The 22,946-nt window shown below is 47.1% G+C and overlaps 3 protein-coding genes across 5 annotated transcripts in view; 1 reads left to right on the top strand and 2 right to left on the bottom strand.

The window, feature by feature from the left end:
* Epm2a (EPM2A glucan phosphatase, laforin) overlaps window positions 1-22,946 on the top strand; it is a 118,190-nt gene that overhangs the window by 1,585 nt on the left and 93,659 nt on the right. The window lies entirely within an intron of this gene.
* Window positions 16,823-19,759, bottom strand: LOC143268899 (uncharacterized). The gene is made up of 2 exons (XM_076552759.1): window positions 19,583-19,759; window positions 16,823-18,763 (listed from the first exon to the last, which is right to left on the bottom strand). The coding sequence occupies exons 1-2, from the start codon at window positions 19,741-19,743 to the stop codon at window positions 18,508-18,510; spliced, it is 417 nt and encodes a 138-aa protein (XP_076408874.1). The 5' UTR covers window positions 19,744-19,759; the 3' UTR covers window positions 16,823-18,507.
* On the bottom strand, window positions 16,823-21,424 carry LOC143268898 (uncharacterized). Its single transcript, XM_076552758.1, has 2 exons — window positions 19,767-21,424; window positions 16,823-18,031 (listed from the first exon to the last, which is right to left on the bottom strand). Exons 1-2 carry the CDS (start codon window positions 20,203-20,205, stop codon window positions 17,976-17,978), a joined length of 495 nt encoding a protein of 164 aa, XP_076408873.1. The 5' UTR covers window positions 20,206-21,424; the 3' UTR covers window positions 16,823-17,975.

The raw sequence follows: 22,946 nt of genomic DNA, 5'->3' as shown, positions 1-22,946 counted from the left end.
GTAAGGAATGTCCTGAAGAAACAGTACCATCATGTTTGCCCACAACACAGGTGGATTGAGGCAGCCTTTTCTTTGAAGGAAATGAGCAGGGTGGAAAACAGAGTATATGTGTGGTGGTTTGAAAAAAAAAAAAAAAATGGCCTCCAAAAGCAGGGGCACTACTAGGAGGTGTGGCCTTGTTGGAGTAGGTTAGGTCTTGTCTGGAATTGTTTTACTGTGGAGGTAGGCTTTGAGGTCTCATATATGCTGAAGCCACATCAGTGTCTCAGACCACGTCCTGTTGCTTGCCTATCAAAATGTAGGGCTCTGAGCTCCAGCACCATGTCTGTCTCCATGCCACCATGTTGCACCATGATGATACTAGACTATACCTCTGAAAATGTAAGCCACCCCAATGAAATGTTTTTCCTTTATAAGACCTGCCGTGGTCATGGGGTCTCTTCACAGCAATAGAAACCCTAACTGAGACAGTATGGCTCAATGATTGTTTAAACACCAAGGAAGGAGTGCTTCTTGAGAAGTTTGTATGGGCAGAAAAACAGGCCATTAACCAGTAATGATGTAGAAGCCAAGGATCCAGAAACAAAACAAACACCACCAGAAGAGCATGGTTTACGGGCATATGTTTATTACTTCTGCTGGTTTTTTTTTTGGCCACTCTTGGGTTTGAAGGTCAGCTGGCATTACTGTCTTTCATTATACTAGAAGTGAGAGGTGCCTGCCGTTGCTTGTTCTTCCTTTGAAGAGTATTTCTGTTAATATTACTGTGGACTTCTCCACCTTAAAATAGCATCTGATAGGGGCTGGAGAGATGGCTCAGAGGTTAAGAGCACCAACTGTTCTTCCAGAGGTCCTGAGTTCAGTTCCCAGCAACCACATGGTGGCTCACTACCATCTGCAATGCGATCTGGCGCCCTCTTCTGTATACATAATAAATAAATCTTTTTAAAAAAATAGCATCTGATAATTTAAAAAACAGTGTAAGGTATACTAGGTCTTCCATTTCCAGCTTCTCTCCTTTATTAGCTTTTCTGTCATCGCCCAAAACGCCCAATAATTTGCTTCATTGCTATTTCTTAATGCACCCACTTTAGCCGGTCTGTTTTCTATTTTTCTGATAGTGACCATATACATTATATATAATTTGTAAAAATTTATGTCCATTGACACCTGCTGTAAATGCATAAAATTAACAACTGCACCTGCTAAAAAATATGGAGAATTTAGTCCGCGCTCATTACCTCTTTCTTCCCTGCTGATTTTGTATCCTCATTTTAAATTACAGAAATGATACTGACTTTTACTTTGTAGAGGGTTCATTATTACCTTATTAAAGAAAATTGCTCTTAAATAAGAGATGTCTAAAAATAACGCACACACCCCTCTTCTTTTCCTTACCCCATCTTTGTTTCTTCTTTAGCTTTTACATGTTCATGTTCTGTTTTCTCACTGTTACCAATGAATGCCCTCTTGTAGATGGTTTGGTTGGTGCTGAGGATTAGACATTAAGGAGGAGATTGTGGCAATGCCCCGTGTCTTAAGAGCAAGGATGGCTGCCTCCTGTCAACATTGTATACTTCTATTTGATGATTTCTGTGTCAAACATTATATGGAAATGTTTCCAAGTATTTTCTGTATTAATTGTGAATGAATAGAACAAAATAAATTGCCTGTGATGGGGAAAAAAAAAAAAAAAAAAAAAAAAAGAGCAAGGATGGTTATGCTGTCTGTCACTGGCAGGGTTAAACTGGCTTACCCTGGAGTATGGTTTATTAGAATGGCACAGACTGATGTAAAGTGATGCATATATTAAGGGCTAGATAGAGTTGACGGGCTCTCTCACACTGCGTGTAGCCCAGGCCAGGCTGCAGCTGGTGGCAGTCACTCCTTCCTCCGCCTCCAGAGTGCTGGGATAACAGGTGGAAGCCACCATGCTTGGTAATTTACAATTGTCACCATAAACGAGTGGTGCTTTCAGACTCAAAAAAAAAAAAAAAAAAAGAGGAGGCCACAATGGTGGCGCAGGCCTTTAATCCCAGCATTTAGGAGACAGGGGTGGGGGATCTCTGAATTTAGAAACCAGACTGGTGTACAAAGAGAGTTCTAAGATAGCCAGAGCTACATAATAGAGAGATCTGTCTCAAAAACCACCAAAATAAATACATATTTTTTTTAAAAAGAAAATGAGTTCCCAGAGGCAGAAACTACCCCTGGATGGGTGAAGTCCCTTTTCTTCACTATAATGCCAACCTTGCTTAAATTTTCCTTAAAATGATTTCAGGGTTTGGTTTACTGTATGCTTATATTGAAAAGTTTTTTCACAACTTAATTTTAGATTTGTTCTTCTTAACTGTTTTAACAGAGGAATCACACTAGCTCTCAAGATTTCCTGCTTAATCATAGAGTTTAATGATTGTAATTGTGTTTATTTCGCAAAAACACCTTCCCTCGCAGACCGGGGATTCCCATTGCAGTCACCCACAATGTGAAGCTGCCCGGGCATGGCCACCTGCGGGACGCTTTAACAACAAGCACCCTGCTGCGGGCCGCAGGAATATCATAAGAACTCAGCTGGTTATGGCAAAGTCACTACCTGGAGGAATCAGGGAATTCCTCCAGAGGAAGCCAAATCCCAAGGAGTTTTTGGTGTTACTTGGCTTGTTATATATCAGTTGTATTCTGTTATGAAAATCATGTGTGCCTTCATAGTTTTCCCAATTGATTTTTCCCTAAGAAGGGCTAACAATGTGGATTGATCACTCTCTAGACATACACATTCCAGGCATTTGGAGAACAGCCTCAGGAAAGGCTTTCTCTGGAATCAGATATCTCCCCTAGCCACTTTCAAGGACTAAAGGAGACATCGCCCAGGTGGTCACCCAATTTCCGAGGATTAACAGTGATAACAACCCACAGGCGAGTCTCCTGACTTAAGGTAAATTCGCCTAGGTCAGGTAGACATTAAGTAATAGCTTTACGCAATTTAGCTCAGACCCCTCCTTTCTTACAGCCTTACTAACTTTATAGACCTCTAACTCCTTACCTAACCACTTCTAGGAATATTTAGATAACCTTCTGTGCTAACAGCTATGCTCAGCCAGAACTCCCAGTTCAAGCCTCCCTGTAATTATCATTATTGGTAGCATCCGGCCAGGTCCATCACTGGATGGAGGAAAGTACCTTATCAGAGATACCTCTGTACTCTCTAAAAACAGACTTAAGCATCCAGGCCACCTGTTTGAAAAGGCCTGGTGGATGTGCTAATTAAGCTTAACTTCCTCCTTTCCCAAACCTTACCTCCAGTTCCAGATCTCTCTTTAACTATCACCAGGGGCATCTAGCTGTACACAGGTTGCCTAGAGACTGAGCACACTTTCCCCCACCCTGCAGAAAAACGGCAGACAGCTTGGACAGATAGGAGCCACAGGAAAAAAGAAGACAGTTTTATTTTCTCCCATTGACCTAGCAACTTATAGATTTTTAACATCCTTTACCAAACACATTTAAGATTATAGTTGTGCACGTAAGATCCCTCTTCTTAGATATTACCCATATTTAGCCTTTAGTTAATTCATTAGTCACTTCCCCTTTGGGTCACAAATGGTAATTAACAACTAGTGCCCTTCTTTGTAATTCTTATCAACCCTCCATTTGATCCTGATAGTGGACAATCACTGCCTGAGGAAGTTCAGGCTGAGTGTCCTGGGTGGAGGGGAGGATTGTGATTTTGGGGAGATATATAACTGTAAAGCAGAGGACAGTGTGGGAGAGAAGAGAATGGAAGAACGAGATGGGTAAGAACTTGAGAGGAACAAACTGAGATGGGGAAGAAGTAGATTGAAGGGTTACAGGAGAGTACTAGAGGAACGAGATGGAAGATGAGGAAGAGCCAGATGAGAGAGAAGGAGACGGGAGAGGAGATGATATGGGAAGGAACTAGATGGATGAGAACCTAGAAGGGACAGAACTATATGAAGGAATTAAGATAGAACATAGAGGGGATTGCAGACAAGTGTAGAAAGAAATCAGGCTAAAGATGACCTAAATATGAGAGCAGAATATAAGCTTGTAACTGTCACAGAATAATAAAGTATATGGACTAAGGAGTTTCGTGTACATAGATTCATTTCTTCCCATTAAAGATTAATTATCAGCTGGTTGATAGATCCTTCCGCGGACCCTGGAAAGGAGACTATTAGGGGCTGGAACCCAATAGTCCCCAACAGCACCCCCATCTGCTGCCCTGCTTTGGAGTCCACGTCAGCTTTCTTGAGCAACTTAACCATTCTGTTTGTCGTGTTCTCTAATAACGTTCAGAAAGTGGCAGGTGGGACACGCAGTGTCTGAGGGCCCCCCAGTTCCACATTAGTCATTGAGGAGAGCATTCTGATCTCAAAGCCGTCTGCAGGCTTTATCTCAAGACCTCTGAGCATCAATGTTGGCAGATAACTCAGTCCGGTTGTTTGGGTGTGTATGTGTGGGGGTCCTGTTTTGTTTTCCCTTGAAGCTTTAATTTTTAAAATATATTATTGTGCCAGGATGTTCTCACTGTGTTTTGAGTCTCTTGATCCTTGGTTGCTTCCTTTAATGCCAAGAGTTATTTCCTTCAATTCATGGAAGTATTTCTTTGACTATTTTCTTCTCTATGTTTTTGTCTTTCCCCTCCCTCTGAAATGTGATTGCCATATATGCATTAAGCATCTCTAAAACCCCCTTCTCTCATCTCTCTCTCTCTCTCTCTCTCTCTCTCTCTCTCTCTCTCTCTCTCTCTCTGTTTTTTGAGACAGGGTTTCTCCATGTAGTTTTGGTGCCTGTCCTGGATCTTGCTCTGCAGACCAGGCTGGCCTCGAAGTCACAGAGATCCACCTGGCTCTGCCTCCTGAGTGCTGGGATTAAAGGCGTGCGCCGCCACTGCCTGGCTCATTTTTATCTCTTATATTTAGATATGTTTCCTATGTTTCTTACCTTACCACTTGATTTTCTAAAATCATCCACTTCATAATTTTGTCAGTGCACTGAAACTTTCACTGTTGACAGTCATTGTTTTGCTTTTTTTTTTTTATTTATGTGCATGGGTGCTTTGCCAGCACATACGTCTGTGCACTAAGTGCATGTAGTACCTTCCAGGCCAGAAGAGGGTGTCACAGATGATTGTGAGTCACCGCTGCTGCGGGCTGCAGGAATATATCATAAGAACTCAGCTGGTTATGACAAAGTCACTACCTGGAGGAATCAGGGAATTCCTCCAGAGGAAGCCAAATCCCAAAGAGTTTTTGGTGTTACTTGTCTTGTTATATATCAGCCTAAGAAGGGCTAACAATGTGGACTGATCACTCTCTAGACATACACATTCCATGAATATGGAGAACAGCCTCAGGGAAAGGCTTTCTCTGGAATCAGATTACCTCCCTTAGCTACTTTCAAGGACTACAGGAAACAACACCTAGGTGGGTGCCCAACTTCCAAGGACTAACAATGGTAACAGCCCACATGCAAGTCTCCTGACTTAAATCCCACAAGGAGACACCGCTCAGGGGGGCGCCCAGCTTCTAAGGACTAACAGTGATAGCAGCCCACATACAAGTCTCCTGACTTGTCCACAAGGGGACGCCGCCTAGGTCAGGTGGACATTAAGTAATAGCTTTACACAATTTAGCTTAGGCCCTCCTTTCTTACAGCCTTACTAACTTTAGACCTCTAACTCCTTACCTAACCACTTCTAGGAATATTTAGATTTTTTAAAAAAGATTTATTTATTTATTTATTATGTATACAGTATTCTGTCTGCATGTATACCTGCAGGCCATAAGAGGGTGCCAGATCTCATTACAGATGGTTGTGAGCCACCATGTGGTTGCTGGGATTGAACTCAGGACCTCTGGAAGAACAGTCAGTGCTCTTAACTGCTGAGCCATCTCTCCAGCCCGAATATTTAGATTTTTTAACATTCCTTACCAAACACATTTTAGACTGTAGTTGTGCACATAAGATCCCTCTTAGATATTACCCAAACTTAGCCTTTAGTCAATTCATTAGTCACTTCCCCTTTGGGTCACAAATGGTAATTAACAACTATTGCCCCTCTTTGTGATTCTTATCACCCCTCCATTTGATCCTGATAGCGGACAATCACTGCCTGAGGAAGTTCAGGCTGGGTGTCCTGGGTGGAGGGGAGGATTGTGATTTCTGGGGGGGATATATAACTGTAAAGCTAGGGACGGAGGGGGAGAATAAAGAAAAAGTGAATGGACTAAGAGCTTGGTGTGGTAAGATTCATTTTTCCCGAAAATAGTCCTCGCCGTCAGTAGTTCTCTCTCCTGAGCCCCTGAGAAGTATATATAATATTGAGGCTGGTTCCTCTAATATTATACAAGACACCATGTCAGTAATGGGAATTGAACCCTCATCCTCAGGAAGAGCAGCCAGCGGGCCCTTAACCACTGAGCCATCTCTCTTGACTCCAACAGTCCTATTTTCTTTCTTCTTTTTTTTTAGATTTATTTATTTATTATGTATACAGCATGTATGACTGCAGGCCAGAAGAGGGCACCAGATCTCATTACAGATGGTTGTGAGCCACCATGTGGTTGCTGGGAATTGAACTCAGGACCTCTGGAAGAACAGCCAGTGCTTTTAACCTCTGAGCCATGTCTCCAGCCCCCAACAGTTCTATTTTCAATCTCCTAGATTTTTGTTACTGTTGTTCTCTTCTGGTGTCATTTTTTTCCCCCAGAGCAGGTTGTTGTGAACATATGACTATTAATCTGAAACGTCCAAAGAATGTTGAATAGAGTTGATTAAGGTTGGTTTTGTTTCTCATTAGTTTCCCATTTGCCAGCCATTATTTGCTCCGGATGGCTTCATTCGTGCTATAGATTTTCCCTCACATATCTGGTAATCTTTGGATGGCTGCTCTCTGGACAAAGCATATGTGGGTAGCTCTGCTGTTGAGGTTGGTTTTGTTTATCCAAACCCTCCTCTGAACAGGTGAGGGGGTAGGCAGAAATGCTGGTCCAAAGCTGGAGGTTAGGATGGCAGGCGACTAGAAGAGCTTCGAGGGAATTTTGTCTAATGTCGGGTCCCGCTCGATCTGTTGAGCAGTTCTGAAGGGGGAGTGTGGAATTGGGAAATGATAGCTATGAAACAGAGATATAGTGAAGGAGAAGACAGAGACACAGGATAGCTTTGGGAGGGCGCTGCGTCCATACCAATACTCACAGCCTTGAAATACCCAAAGCAAGGCGGGCAAAAAGACCTTCCCCTTTGCAGGACATTGTGGTGATATTTTATTTGTGCTCCAACAAATAAAGCTTGCCCGAGGATCAGCGGAAAAAGCCAGCCACTATATTAAATATAGAGGTCAGGCAGTGGTAGCACACGCCTTTAATCCTAGCACTCAGGAGGCAGAGATTCATCGGGATCTCTGTGAGTTCAAGGCCACACTGGCAACAGAGCCTGGTGTGGTGGCACATGCCTTTAACCCCAGCACTAGTTAACCATAGAGGGCTGTTAACCATAGAGGGCTGGTGGTCTATACAGATAGACAGGAAGTGATAGAGCTGGACAGTAAGAGGAAGTGATGTAGCTGGGTGGAGAGAGGAAGTGAGATGGCAGGGGACAGAAAGGCACATAGGTGTGAGTATACGGCAAGTCGCTCTCTCTGGGGCTGAGGATTTCCTAGTGGTAAGTACTTTTGGCTGTGGCTTGTTCTATCTCTCTGATCTTTCAGCTTTCACTCCAATATCTGGCTCTTTTTTTTTTTTTTTTTTTAAGACTTTTTAAAGATTCCTGTTACAGGACATCATGGGTCAAAGTACAAAGTACAATCAAGTGTAAACACCTCCTTAGTATTTAAGACATCTGGTGACCATGCCTTATGGCAAAGCATCCTGTAAAATAGGCCTTGAAGTAGAAGACACCCGGTAACCACGCCTTTGGCCAAAACATCCAATTTATGTAGCCTTGCCCGGGAAAACAAGCTCGGACTCTCTGACTTTGAGTCAAAGTGAAAACAAGTCACAAGCTGGGGTCTCTGTGGGCCCCCACAGTCAAAAGCCTCTGGCTCCCTGACCATTGGGTCATGTTACTAATGTTTCCTGAAATAATCTAAAGAGACAGGAAACAGTTAACATTATGAGAAGGATAGAGACCAGTGGGCCGAGCAGAGGTAAGGGCAAGGGCCCTAGAGGGGGCATACCGAGAATCCTGCATTGGAATTGGCCCATAGAAGTCCAGGTTCACAAATCAGTTTATGTAAGAATTTTTTTTTAAGATCCTTTCTTCCACTTGGCCAGACTGATTACATAGTACCAGCCATATTTTTATTGAAGAAGTAAGTGCCTTCCTCTTTGGCAGCCAGTGTGTCTGTCTAGGGCCCTCCAGTTGTGTGGGACCATTGAGGTAAGGGAGGTGAGTTCGTTCTGGAGCAGTTGTAAGGTTGAGGTTGACTGATGGCTGGTGTCTGCCAACTGGGTAGACATCTGCTGAGGTAGAACTAAGCTATGACCCAGTCTCCCCCACCCCCTGAGCCAGACCTGTAGCCGCTACTGAGGTCGCCGGGAGAGCTGCAGCCCAGCTGTTTCTGTGGGTGACTTGGAAGAGAGTATGAAGTTCTCCCTTCATATGTAGGGTGAGTTGAGGAAGCAATAGAGTGGCGGAAGCAGGGGCCACATGGGAGTAACTGTCTGGGAGAACCCTAAGGACTGATACATGGCCTGGACTAATGACATATTAGTTACTACTGTGGACTGTGAAAGCGTATGCGCTTCCTCTTCATCAAAAACTCTAAAAATATTTTTAAAATATAAAATACGAAAGAAAAAAATGTCACCAAATGTACAACATTTAACTCTGCCAGACTTCCAGACAAAATTAGTAGTCAATCTATTACTTCTCTGAGATCAATCAAAGTTCTTAGGCATTAATTACTTTCTGATGATGTTGAAGTATGGAAAAAAAAAAAAAGAATATACTTAAAAATAGAAACATCCAGTAGTATACCTTTGTACTAAAACATTTTCTAAAAAAGACCTAGAAGGGGAAAAATATTTTCTATCTTCAAAAGACGTTTGAATCTTTGTAAGATTGAATCCTGTGTTGTGTTCTGCATATCCATGATTAGATTTTGTGTATCTACAGATGGAGGCAGACACCCTGAAAAAGTAATCGAGTATTTTTCTCTCTTATAAAGACATATCTAGCCTTGATGGGTTAGCTAAGGGATGTGCCAGTGGATTACACTGGTGAAGAACCCTTGGGGGAGCCGTGTCCTCTGTATCAAATTCTAACAGAGAGGAGGCCGAGGGTTCTGTGTTCTGAAAGGGTTTGGACGGAGACCTAGGCCTTTTCTAGGAGAATCTGGTGGGTATGACCGGAGGCGCAAAGGGACACATGGGAGCAGAGAGAAAAGAAATTCGGATCTCTGAGAATTTGGAAGTTTTATGTATCATTTTTCTGGCCATTGAGACTAGGTATTAAGTTTATATTGAAGCCAGACTGTATTATAATAAAATAAATAAGGCAGTGAGGTTTAATTCTATCCCTGAGTCCAAGGCGGGGAAAGAGACTCAAGCCGGGAGGAGGTGAAGAGCCCTGTTGTGAATGAGAAGAATTAGAGGGAGGAGAGAAGGTGTCCTTGAGGGAAAGGTAGCAGTTAGGGAATTCCAGGATTAGAGCAAAGGAGGAGAAGAATTGGGAGAGGCTTTTCTCTGCGGGGAGTAGAAGAATGTTATCAGGCGGGCACCTGGAGGGAGGTCCGCCCGAGGGAGAAAGAGCGAGAGGGGACGGGAGCAGAAGGGAGACGTGGACACTGCTGAGGGGAGAGGGGAAGCGCTTTGGGGGAGTGGCAGAGGTTCAGTGCTGTTGGATGGACTCTTGATCCAGAGGGCATCCCCAAGTGGCTGTGGTTCATCCAGAGATTGTCAAGATCCTGAGGGATGGGTGTCCTCACCAGGTGACAGATGCCAAGGAGGTCGTAGGGTCTTGGGGGCCCGCAAGAATATATCACAGAGATTCAGCTGTGTGTTAAAGCTATACTTTGGCCGGCCAAGGGCCTGTCAAAAGGCAAGCCATTTATGATGAATGTTTGGTGATACCCAGCCTTTAATATTCCAGCTGTCTTATGCTATGAAACTCTTGCAGGCCCAGACCAATTGGCAAACAGTTCAGCTCCCCAGACCTGCTGAACTACTAAGTTACCAACTCCCCTGCTGAGCATAGGAAACGAGCTGGCTGGAGACGCCTAACTTTGTTTCTTGTGCTAATGAAGCTCAGCCCCATCCCCTGGCCTTGAGGAGGCCTAGAGGTTCTCCAGAGCAATTGACTGAGAACAAAAGAGGTATTTTATCAAGGTGGGAGGGAAAACAACATTCCTGAGGACGCAGAGAGCCGGGGGGAAAGAAAGGGCAGGCATTTTCTGTAGAAACAGACAGAAGGCAGCGTGGCCAGAGAGAAGAGAGGACGACAGAGTTTCCGTGGAGGGTAAGCGGATCTCGGGTAGAGTCTTCTGAGTGCCAGGAGTAGAGAGCAGCAGAGATGGAGGAAGAGGATGCAGAGGATGAAGAGGAGGCTGGAAGCATAGGAGATTAGTGGTTAGCAGGACTATGAGCTAGGGAACTGGACGGAACTGAAGCTATGGGGACAGGGTTTCATCCCAGAGTAGACGGATAAAGGACTTGGTGTACCTGTATTTTTGTCTTGTCCTGAATGCCTGCCGGAGCTATAGCTGAATCGATAGAATTTTGTCTTTAGAGGAATAAAGTTAACAGACATAAGAACACAGTGTACGTAGACTTTTTTTTTCTCTCAGATATCCCACTCGGGATGTAGCTAACACCCGGACTTCCTTAGTAGGGAGACTACCCAGCGTGCAGACTTTACAGAGAAGGAAATGTTGAGCAGGCAGCTCTGAGAGAAAGACGCTTACCAGAGTAGACGGGGAGAGGCAAGAAGGCAGGAAGAAGAAAGAAATGGTGGATGGGACAGAATGAATCTGGAGTCACATGTGACGGATGAGAGCCGTCAGCAGAGGGAAATGAGTTTAGACACCACATGTAAGCATGCATAGTGCAAACTGTTATGCCCAGATGGTGACCCCAAAGAGACCACCGAAGACCTTGGATGTCCAGAAAGCAACAGCAAGGTTTATTCTGTAGATACAAGTCTAGACAAGGAACTCATTCCTACACCCAATACAGTGAGGCAGGGAGGAGTTGCTCTTCCTTTGTGTGGCTAGCTCTTTAAAGGCAAAAACCACAAGCCCTTCAGGGTGGTTGGGGTGGGGGTTTGCACGGGTGCAACTCGGATTGGTTTATTTATTTATTTATTTTTTGGTTTTTCGAGACAGGGTTTCTCTGTGTAGCTTTGTGCCTTTCCTGGAACTCACTTGGTAGCCCAGGCTGGCCTCGAACTCGCAGAGATCCGCCTGGCTTTGCCTCCCAAGTGCTGGGATTAAAGGCGTGCATCACCACCGCCCGGCCGGATTGGTTTATTTTTTTCTCTGTTCTCTTTTAATTGGGTGAGGGTGTGTAACCTTTGAATTTACTGGTTGGTGGTTACAATTATCACTTTGGGGGCAGTCCAGCACAAGTCCCAGGCTTTGTCCTTGAGCCGCCATGAGGGCTGGCTGGCCAAGCACGTACTGACTGGGGGCTGGTTCAGTGGTCCAAGCTCTGTCCTTGACTCATGCACATAACTCTAAGTTGGTGAGGGGTCCCAGACAGTAAACAACTGGCTGAACCTTGAGCAGTCAGAGTACCTGCAGAAAGGGAGCTACTGCAAGGACTATGTCTTTTGTTCATGGCCCTCTCAGAGGACTGCTTGCTCAGTCTCAGGAAACTGAAATTGAGGCCTGATCTCTTGAGAGAAGACTGAGCAGCCTGTTATGGCATCTGCTTGGTCCTTTCACAAACCACTGAACAAGACACTTCTGAGGGAGAAGAAGCAGTTTATTGGGGCAACAAACTGCCGGGCTGTCTCCCTAGAGTAGAGAACAGCAGTGCAGCCACAGGGAGCCAGATGGTGTTATAGAGGGTGTCTAAAGGCTGGAGGGTAGGGCCTTCCACACCAGGAGAATTTCCCTTTTAAGGTAAAGCAGGTGTTAGGCCAGTTTGTGTGAGTGTGAGTGTGTGTGTCTGTGAAGTCATCAGGCCAGTTTGTGTGAGTGTGTGTGTGTGTGTGTGTGTGTGTCTGTGAAGTCATCAGGCCAGTTTGTGTGAGTGTGTGTGTGTGTGTGTCTGTGTGTGTCTGTGTCTGTGTCTATGTCTATGAAGACATCAGGGCAGTTTGTGTGAGTGTGTGTGTCTGTGAAGTCATCAGGCCAGTTTGTGTGAGTGTGTGTGTGTGTGTGTGTGTGTGTGTGTGTCTATGAAGTCATCAGGCCAGTTTGTGTGTGTGTGTGTGTGTGTGTGTGTGTGTGTGTGTGTCTATGAAGTCATCAGGCCAGTTTGTGTGTGTGTGTGTGTGTGTCTATGAAGTCATCAGGCCAGTTTCATGAGTGATGAATGCTCTCTGGCTGATGAGAGTTGGGGAAATAAGAGAGCTGTGGTTACCCAATAAACAGAGCCTCCAAGTCACAAGGTTATTGAGCAATGTATTTAGGTTTCTGATTCCTGAGGGAAATCTGTCTGGGCTAACTTTGGGTAGCCATCTTTCCCTATCCGGTGACCAGCAGTACGATGCTTGTTACTGAGCAGAGTTCCCATTTCCCTTGGCCCCAGGGTTGTTGGGCAGGGCCTCAGCTCCCTCAGTGTGCTGGTGCGGCTCTCCAAGCCTCACTCACTCTAGGACCTTCCCCGGGAAACCTTCTCCTACTGCCTTTACTGCACGTTCATTTCACGGAGGCCATTTGAGGGTGTAGAGGGATGCAGATGTGAAAGCTTACCTTCAGTGCTTCTCCAGGCTGGCATTGACTTATTTGTTAGGTCTCCGTTTCTTTCCGGTTGCCTCGAAGAAGTCTTCCTGAACATCTGTTGGGAAAAGGTTTATTTTTTATGTGTATGTTTGTGCCTGCAGGAGATGATTTATACCATTGGGTGTGCAAATGCTCAGGAAGGTGAGAAGAGGGAGGCAGATCTCTTGCAATCGAAGCTACGGGCAGTTTTGAGCTGCCTGATGTGGGTGGGTGCTAGGAATTGAATGGACTTGGGTCTTCTGTAGGAGCGGTAAGTGCTCATAACTGCGGAGGCATCTTTTCAGCCTACCTAATGTCTTTTTGTTCTATATACGTCTTTTTCCTCATATCTCACATTACCGCTTATTACAGTGTACAGTCATGTTGGTTATGTATTAGTTACTTTCCTTGTTTCTATGATAAATACAGAACGAAAGCAACTTCAGAAAGCAGCTTCAGGAAGGGCAGGTTTTCCCGCTGCCTGGAGGACCAGCCCCCAGCAGCACAGGGCCCAAAGGGAAATCCATGGAGTTGGTGTGTATCAGACTTTTCTATCTGAGGGGGTTAGTGAAAAAGACACTTTCTCTTGATGGTTTCCTCCTTTGTTCTCTATTCAGAAGGAGCAGGAAGCTGGTTGGTCACATTTTATCGACACCCAGGAAACAGAGAAAGAACCAGAAGTGAGGTGAAGCTATAAACCCTCAAGGTGGGTCCTGTACCATACTTCCTCTAGTATGTCCGTGCCTCCTAGAGGGTCTGTAATCACAACACTGCTGACTGGGGACCAAAAGTACAAATACATGAGTCTACGAGGGAAGTTTCTTCTCACACCACCGTATTTCTACTACAGAATTTCACCCAACTTTGCTGCTCTCCTGAAGAAAGTTGTGGTTTTGGTTTCCAAGAAGAGTAAGGGGAGGAGGTTCGATGTAGGTAACTAAAACAAAACAATGTCCACTACATTTGGTTTTTCGAGACAGGGTTTCTCTATGTAGCTTTGCGCCTTTCCTGGAACTCACTCTGTAGCCCAGGCTGGCCTCGAACTCACAGAGATCCGCCTGCCTCTGCCTCCCGAGTGCTGGGGTTAAAGGTGTGTGCCACCACCACCCGGCATGTCCCCTACATTTTTAAAACAAAAGAGATCAAGTGCAATGCTTGTGTAAGATAGGTCTTCTTACCAGACTCTGAGCCCTACTAGGATAGGGATTCCATGTTTTGTTTTTCATTTTACACCTTGCAGCTGTAGTTGGTACATAACAGCTGCTCGGGGACCATTGGATGAGGGGATGGAGCACAGAGCAGAGGAGATGGATGTTGTTATCCAGTGTCTACCACTGTTGAGTGTCAGGACTTCCTCAGAGCATTCCATGAAGTCACCCTTGGTCATCAGGCCAGCACAGAGGCTGGTATTCCTTTCTATATTATGCAAATCAGAAGAGTGAGGCTTTCCTCAGAATTCAGTCTGCTGTCAATCACAGGCGGTGGCATTTCCCTTGAGATCCTGTATTTTCATTTCTAGCAGTTTCACCTAGTTTATTTTTTTCATATTTCCTTGCTCTCTTAATTAGTTCATGTTTAAATTCTTGACCATACTGAACATATGGCTACAGACCTTGTCTTCTGGTTCCTATGAGGGTGTCACATTTAAGTGTAGTTTCTAATATGTTTTCTGATATATTGGGAAATAATCTGTTTTTGTGTATAACATATCTGAGCTTCACTTGTGGATTTTTTAAAAACATTTTAGGTTATATTGCATGTATTTTCAAAAATATACTATTATAGTTTTAGGTGTACAGGAAAGTTACAGAGTCAGTACAGAGCACTATATATTATGTGTCTTGGGTACTTCCCTTATATTGCTAACATTTCTTTTTTTTTTTTTAAAAAGATCTATTTATTTATTTATTTATTTATTTATTTATTTATTTATTTATTTATTTATTATGTATTCAGTGATCTGCCTGCATGTATGTCTACACGCCAGAAGAGAGCACCAGATCTCATTACAGATGGTTGTGAGCCACCATGTGGTTGTTGGGAATTGAACTCAGGACCTCTGGAAGAACAGCCAGTGTTCTTAACCTCTGAGCCATCTCTCCAGCCCCCGCTGTATTGCTAACATTTCATATTGATTTGCTACACTTGTAAAAACTGAAGGAACTGCTATTTATTTATGCATTATTGCTGCGGGCCGCAGGAATATCATAAGAACTCAGCTGGTTATGGCAAAGTCACTACCTGGAGGAATCAGGGAATTCCTCCAGAGGAAGCCAAATCCCAAGGAATTTTTGGTGTTACTTGGCTTGTTATATATCAGCTGTATTCTGTTATGAAATTCATGTGTGCCTTCATAGTTTTCCCAATTGATTTTTCCCTAAGAAGGGCTAACAATGTGGACTGATCACTCTCTAGACATACACATTCCAGGCATTTGGAGAACAGCCTCAGGAAAGGCTTTCTCTGGAATCAGATATCTCCCCTAGCCACTTTCAAGGACTAAAGGAGACATCACCCAGGTGGTCACCCAATTTCCGAGGATTAACAGTGATAACAACCCACAGGTGAGTCTCCTGACTTAAGGTAAATTCCACAAGGGGACACCGCCTAGGTCAGGTAGACATTAAGTAATAGCTTTACACAATTTAGCTCAGACCCCTCCTTTCTTACAGCCTTACTAATTTTATAGACCTCTAACTACTTACCTAACCACTTCTAGGAATATTTAGATAACCTTCTATGCTAACAGCTATGCTCAGCCAGAACTCCCAGTTCAAGCCTCCCTGTAATTATTATCATTATTGGTAGCATCCGGCCAGGTCCATCACCGGATGGAGGAAAGTACCTTATCAGAGATACCTCTGTACTCTCTAAGAACAGACTTAAGCATCCAGGCTACCTGTTTGAGAAGGCCTGGTGGATGTGCTAATTAAGCTTAACTTCCTCCTTTCCCAAATCTTACCTCCAGTTCCAGATCTCCCTTTAACTATCACCAGGGGCATCTAGCTGTACACAGGTTGCCTAGAGACTGAGCACACTTTCCCCCACCCTGCAGAAAAAACGGCAGACAGCTTGGACAGATAGGAGCCACAGGAAAAAAGAAGACAGTTTTATTTTCTCCCATTGACCTAGCAACTTATAGATTTTTAACATAACACATTTAAGATTATAGTTGTGCACGTAAGATCCCTCTTCTTAGATATTACCCATATTTAGCCTTTAGTTAATTCATTAGTCACTTCCCCTATGGGTCACAAATGGTAATTAACAACTAGTGCCCCTCTTTGTAATTCTTATCAACCCTCCATTTGATCCTGATAGCGGACAATCACTGCCTGAGGAAGTTCAGGCTGAGTGTCCTGGGTGGAGGGGAGGATTGTGATTTTGGGGAGATATATAACTGTAAAGCAGAGGACAGGGAGAGGAGAAGAGAATGGAAGAACTAGATGGGTAAGAACTTGAGAGGAACAAACTGAGATGGGAGAGAAGTAGATTGAAGGGCTACAGGAGAGTACTAGAGGAACGAGATGGAAGATGAGGAAGAGCCAGATGAGAGAGAAGGAGACGGGAGAGGAGATGATATGGGAAGGAACAAGATGGATGAGAACCTAGAAGGGGCAAAACTAGACGAAGGAATTAAGATAGAACATAGAGGGGACAGTAGATAAATATAGAGAGAAATCAGGCAAGAAAGGAACTAGACATGAGAACAGAACTGAAGCTGTGTATAAAGGATGTTATGCCAGAGGAATTAAAGCAAGTGGACTATAGAACTCTGTGTGCTGAGATTATATTTACAGAAAATAGTCCTCGCCGTCAGTAGTTCTCTCTCCTGAGCCCCTGGGATATATAATATTAAGGCTTGAAAGACCCCCGGCTGAGATCTTTCTCCGGGAGAGACCCCAAACCCAAGGAACACACCGAAACCACAGATCAGATGCAAAAGCAAGAGGGTTTATTTAGACCAGGTACCTGGGGCGAAGTCTCTTGGAGGACTTGCGCGCTTTCCTAGGGCAAGGGGGACTTTTTATGGGATCCCAGGGGCAGAGGCGCGGTTACAGAAGCGAGAAGCATAGTTACAGGGTCCCTATTGGTTGTTTCAAAGAAGGCCAGGGTGAACTTGGGGTCATATGTGTGTGGCTGATTTGGCCTTGTCCAGGCCAGCTGCTTATTCCTCAAGGCCAGGGGCCCGCCATAAAATATCAACTGTCTTACTCCCAAGGCTGCTGACCACAGTTATCTCTCTCAAGGCTGGCCATAGCTATCTCTGTCAAGGCCGGGTAGCTGGCTATGGCTGTGAACTCCTGTTTTTCTGATTCCTGCAGAATGGCGTTTCTAAGGCCAAGTTATTGGGGGGGGCATAACATCGGCCCAACGCCCCATATCCTCATAATGGAGCGGGGGTCTTTCATTCCCCCATTTTCTTTTGTACCAAATGAAATCTTTCATTTTAGGATGGAGAATAAGGGGTTAGCTCTATCTCTGACTGTCTGAGCCTCTGATATTGTTTGGTTAGGATCAAAGCCTGGGCAACAGAAACCTTATCCTTGATGAATTGCACCAATCTGTTGAGGATGTATGACCCAAACAATAAAATGAGCAGGAGGACGATTAGGGGGCCCATAATGGTGGAGACAAGGGTCATAAACCACGGTGACCTTTGGAACTATCTTTTAAATCATTTTTGTTGAGCATGGCTACTTGGAGCTGTCTGAATTGGCCGGTCTCCATAAGGGCTGCAGTCCCTGTATCTACCCCAGCAGCTATTTTGTTTATGGTAATTTTTTTCCAGTAACAGGGCCAGCGTCAGGGAAACAGGCTCTCTGGTGATGTCCCTCCTTATGTCAGGAGGACTATTAGGGGGATCAAGGGGACCCCCGGGTGAGTCTTATCTTTAGTGGGTTTGGAGAGCGTTGAACTAGATGTCTCGGTGCCCTCAGCTTCGTCGGGTTCCTTGGCAGTCTTTACATGTGACGTGTGGACCCAAGCCGCTGTCCCGTCAACCTCGGCTCTAGGTTCCTGGATTGATGGCGTCGGACCTAGACAGAGTCCCCAATCTTGAATGGGTGAGGCATCACCGGGCGGTTCAGTTGCTCCCGGCAGGCAGGGGTTTTTGCACCGTCTTTTGCATCAATTGGAGGGCTAGTGGCAAAAGAGGAGATATCAGAGTAAAGGAAATTTACAATTGGTGGGGGAGCCCCATACATGATCTCGAACGGGGTTAGGCCATGAGGCCCAGGAGTGTTCCGGGCTCGGTAAAGGGCTAGGGGGAGTAGGAGCACCCAATCTCTAGTGCCAGTTGCAAGCGTTAATTTGGTTAAAGTCTCCTTAATGGTTTTATTTGCACGTTCTACCTGTCCTGAGCTCTGGGGGCTGTATGCACAATGAAGTTTCCAATCGATCCCCCGTAGCCTGGCCACCTCCTGACTTACCTGGGAGACGAAGGCGGGCCCATTGTCTGACCCCAATATCTGGGGTATTCCATACCTGGGAAAGATGTCATCTAGGAGTTTTTTGGTTACCACGTTAGTGGTCTTTTTTTCTTGGTAGGCAAGGCCTCTGTCCATCTATGATGTAAGCGTGTCGCTCGGGGCTTTATTTCGCCCCCATTTTCTTTGTTAGTTCCTGGTCCTCCGGGCTTCCGCCATCCGGAGGGCCTGGGTCAGCGCGATCAGCTCTGCCTTTTGGGCCGATGTTCCAGGTGGCAGTGGTGAGGTCCAAACTATCTCCGATTCGGTGGTGACGGCTGCTCCAGTCCTCCGTTCTCTTTCTTGGAGGAAGCTGTTCCCATCCATGAACCAGGCAGCAGGGTTGCGGGGTTGAGGGAGACAACTGGTCTGCACACCATTCGATCTGAGGGCTGCTGGACCAGAGCTTTTACCGCATGGGAGGATAACACAGTTAATGGCTGTCCCAAAGTCAGTTTCCCTGCATCCTTGAGCAAAACAGCAATGGCTACCACATGTAGACAGGGGGGCGGGCCATCCTGCAGCTACCGGGCTTTCATGGCCCCAGTCTCTGTATCAACATTTCTTTTGCAAAGCCTGAGTTCTCGTCCACGAACAGTTTAAAGGGCTAGGACTTGTAGGGGGCTCCCTTTGGGTCCTGTCCAGATGTCAGCTGAACCTTTTTTTTTTTTTTTTTCGGTGGTCCTTTGATACCTCCTGTTACCTGTGGCCCCCTGGACCAAAGCTGTGCGGTCATTGAGAGAGCCTCCGGTATGGGTCAGGACTGAATGTTGAGCCCCGGTGTCCACTAGGAAGGTCACTGGCTGCCCCCTAATCTTGAGAGTTATCCTAGGTCGGGGGGAGGGGGTCTCCTGGCCTTGACCTCCCCAATCTTCCAGATTGAGGACCCTTGGCTTAGGTCTCCGAGACCCTTGAGGCTTTTTTTGATCAGTCACGAGCCCAATGTCCTCTCTGTTTACAGTAAGCACTTTGTCTTTGTCAAGCAGTGTTCTTTTTTTGATCTCCCGTCCTAACTTCCTAACTCCCTCTCTGACCTGTCCCTGAGACATTACAGTGGCCAGGACTTTTTTGTTTGTTTTTCCTCTCCCTCCGTGTCTCTCTAAGTTCTTTTTTTAAAAACGCGCTGCCGGCGTCTCTTTCTGGTAACCTGAGCCCAATCGGTAGGGGGTTAGAGCCCCTGGAGACCCGCTAAGAGCAACTGGCCAGAGATGTAGGTGTTCCCTACCTTCGCTGCTTTGTCCCGCCTTTCTCGTAGGCGACCGGCAATTGGGGAGGAAGCAGGAACTCATCCTCCGCTGTTTGGGGGCCGCTGCAGGAGCCGCCGGTCCCTCCGGCGCTGTCGGGGGGGGGGTTGTAACACTCGGGGCGGGGTGACTCGGCGTCCATGGGTGACGCCGCCCCCTAGTCACCTTTCCCATATTGGGCCGGAGCCGGTCGTGGCACATCGCTGTGGGTCGCCGGCCAGGGGGCGGTCCCTCGCCGACCCCATCCCCGGCCCCGCCTGCGTGTCCCTGCCACATCCCGTGTCCGCCTGCGCCGCCGCTGCCGACTGTGCCGCTCGGCCGCCCATCGCGCTATCCACCGCCCCTCCGAGCGAGCGGCTGTGGGGCGTTGCCGGGACCAAGGCCGCCTGCGCCGCCGCTGGCTCCCCGCCGCCCGGGTCCGGCTGGTCGCCGGCCCCGCCCCTGGCCCCGCCTGTGTCGCCGCGGGCCTCCGCCGCCCGGGTCCCGGCCAGCCGCGCCGGGGGCCGCCGCGCGCGCGCGCGCGCGCGCGGCCGGAGGGCAGGTCCGAGCCCGAGTAGGCGCGGGTGCGGCCGTTGGCGGCGGGGCCACTCTGCTTGGTGCCCATGTCCGCGCCGCCCCGGGCCTCCGCGATCAGATTCCCCTGGTCTGCACCAGCTCCAAGTCCGCTGTTAGGCGCCACGCGGAAAACCACGGCCCGGCGGGGCGGACTCCTCCGCCCGCACGGGAGACATGGACAGCCGGGGAGAGCGGGGAGTGAGGGGAGCCCCCCCCAGCGCCGTCCCGGACCCCCGCGACCGCGCCGCGGCCGCGCGGACGGGAGGAGGCGCGGGGAGCTCCGGCACCCGCCGCCGCCACCGCCATCACCGCTGACGGCCTGCGGGGACTGGGCAGGGGGCGTCCCGGCGCCCTAGCTTCCCGGCAGCCCTGCCTGCGCGTTTCCTTTTCCCGCACCCGCCTGCAAGCCTGCCCGCGCGCCCGCCTGCGCCGGAGCAGCGGCCCGCGGGGAGAGGAAAAGACTTGCTGGTGTGGGGTTAGGGAGGAACAGGGAGTGGGAGGGATCCGCCGATCTGGCTTCCTCGGCTCCGGGATTCGGCGAGCGCTGCTGCCGCCGGGGGGCTGAGGGGAAGAGAAACGGCTTAACCCATGGGGGAGGTTCTGTTGTCAGGAGTCTCCACATGGCAATGTATGGGACCTGGTCCGGGTGGCCATGGGGACTGGAAGCAAAAACTTTTTTTTTTTTCCACCTGTGAAATAAGACTGAGGTTAAAGGTTTCCTGACGAGGCCATCCTACATCCATTTTAACCCAATCGGCCTCGCAAAGAGTGATCTATTTTTTTTTTTTTTCTTGATTACGACTCCTTTGTTGTTGGCTCGTGTCTTTCTTTACGTCTGACCAGTGTTTAAGCATGAGGCTCAAGGGGGTGATGACAGTCTGTCCTATGGCTGTTTTTAAGAGGAGAACGGTTAAACAGAAAACAAAAAAAAACGACAGACCAATATAAATAAGACTAAAACTCGCTGCGCGGCTTCGGTTCCAAACCGAAAGCAAAACCAGAAAAACCGTGCCCCCAGAGGGGTCTTCAGACCGTGCCACAGAGGGCACTTCAGATGAACCGTGGAACGTCTTCCAGGTTCCCAGATTCCCCTAGGACGTCTCCCAGGGTTCAGTGGCGAAGTCCAGACCCGTCGGTCCCCCCTTTCAGATCCACTGACACAGACAGATTATCAGACGCAGGCGCGGAGACAAACAAACAACATTTAACACTCAGACAAACAGACAACCCTCAGACTGGACAGGGATGACATAAATCAAGGCCGGCCGGCTTACCTCCTGATGGTGGGTCGGTGGTCCCAGGGAGGGGTCTCAATCCCCGTACGGGCCACCAAATGAAAGACCCCCGGCTGAGATCTTTCTCCGGGAGAGACCCCAAACCCAAGGAACACACCGAAACCACAGATCAGATGCAAAAGCAAGAGGGTTTATTTAGACCAGGTACCTGGGGCGAAGTCTCTTGGAGGACTTGCGCGCTTTCCTAGGGCAAGGGGGACTTTTTATGGGATCCCAGGGGCAGAGGCGCGGTTACAGAAGCGAGAAGCATAGTTACAGGGTCCCTATTGGTTGTTTCAAAGAAGGCCAGGGTGAACTTGGGGTCATATGTGTGTGGCTGATTTGGCCTTGTCCAGGCCAGCTGCTTATTCCTCAAGGCCAGGGGCCCGCCATAAAATATCAACTGTCTTACTCCCAAGGCTGCTGACCACAGTTATCTCTCTCAAGGCTGGCCATAGCTATCTCTGTCAAGGCCGGGTAGCTGGCTATGGCTGTGAACTCCTGTTTTTCTGATTCCTGCAGAATGGCGTTTCTAAGGCCAAGTTATTGGGGGGGGCATAACATCGGCCCAACGCCCCATATCCTCATAATGGAGCGGGGGTCTTTCAGGCTGGTCCCTCTAATATTATACAAGACATTATTAATGAGCGTGCATACTTATCCAAGTTTTCATTTTTCTTTTTTTTTTTTTTTTTTTTTTTTTTTTTTCCGAGACAGGGTTTCTCTGTGTAGCTTTGCGCCTTTCCTGGGACTCACTTGGTAGTCCAGGCTGGCCTCGAACTCACAGAGATCCGCCTGGCTCTGCCTCCCGAGTGCTGGGATTAAAGGCGTGCGCCACCACCGCCCGGCCCAAGTTTTCATTTTTCAACCTAATTTACTTTTTTTTTTTTTTTTTTTTGCTTTGAATCTCATTCACTCAGTTAGCATGGAGCACACCTTTAATACCAGCACTCAGGAGGCAAAAGTAGGCAGATCTCTCTGAGTTTGAGGCTAGCCTGGAAGAGAAGAATCTCAACTATATTACCACAGTACACTAACTGCTTCAAGCAACCTTCCTTGTTTCTAAGATGACCTTGATAGTTATAAAGGATTCTTATTGGGTGCTCTGAACATGTTCCCAGGATCTTTCTCATAATTAGAGTGCGTGTGGCTTTGGGGAGGAAGACCTATGGGATAGAGTGCTGATCAGGTGCAGTGTTTATCACGGAGTAAAGTGGGACTGTTTTAAAGGGTGAGGGTGGACAGTGATTGAAGTACAATTGCAGGGGAAAACACTGTCAGGGTGAGAGCAGACGGGCAGAAAGTCCACCGTGGAGGAAAACACTTTCAGGAGGTCAGAGTTGGGAGTAGTTGAGGGACAGCTACAGAGGAAAATGCTCCTGAGGCTGGGAGATCCTTGTGCTTACATATATGTTTTGGTAGGCTTCATAGTCTTTTCTTTTTCTTTTTTCTTTTTGGCTTTTTGAGTCAGGGTTTCTCTGTGTAGCTTTGCACCTTTCCTGGAACTCACTCTGTA

Source organism: Peromyscus maniculatus, chromosome 16, assembly GCF_049852395.1.
Source record: "Peromyscus maniculatus bairdii isolate BWxNUB_F1_BW_parent chromosome 16, HU_Pman_BW_mat_3.1, whole genome shotgun sequence".
Lineage (NCBI taxonomy): Eukaryota > Metazoa > Chordata > Mammalia > Rodentia > Cricetidae > Peromyscus > Peromyscus maniculatus.
Note: the sequence above shows the minus strand (reverse complement) of the source record. Positions and strands in the feature narration are given on the sequence as shown.

Bases quoted from the DNA above. Each gene is read 5' to 3' on its own strand.
- LOC143268899 (XM_076552759.1), bottom strand. From the start codon at position 19,743: ATGGACGCCGAGTCACCCCGCCCCGAGTGTTACAACCCCCCCCCCGAC. The intron at 18,764-19,582 runs GTAGGGAACACC...ATGCGGTAAAAG, and splicing joins GGCGGGACAAAGCAGCGAAG to CTCTGGTCCAGCAGCCCTCA.
- LOC143268898 (XM_076552758.1), bottom strand. From the start codon at position 20,205: ATGGGCACCAAGCAGAGTGGCCCCGCCGCCAACGGCCGCACCCGCGCC. The intron at 18,032-19,766 runs GTGACTAGGGGG...TTTTGCCACTAG, and splicing joins TCCGGCCCAATATGGGAAAG to CCCTCCAATTGATGCAAAAG.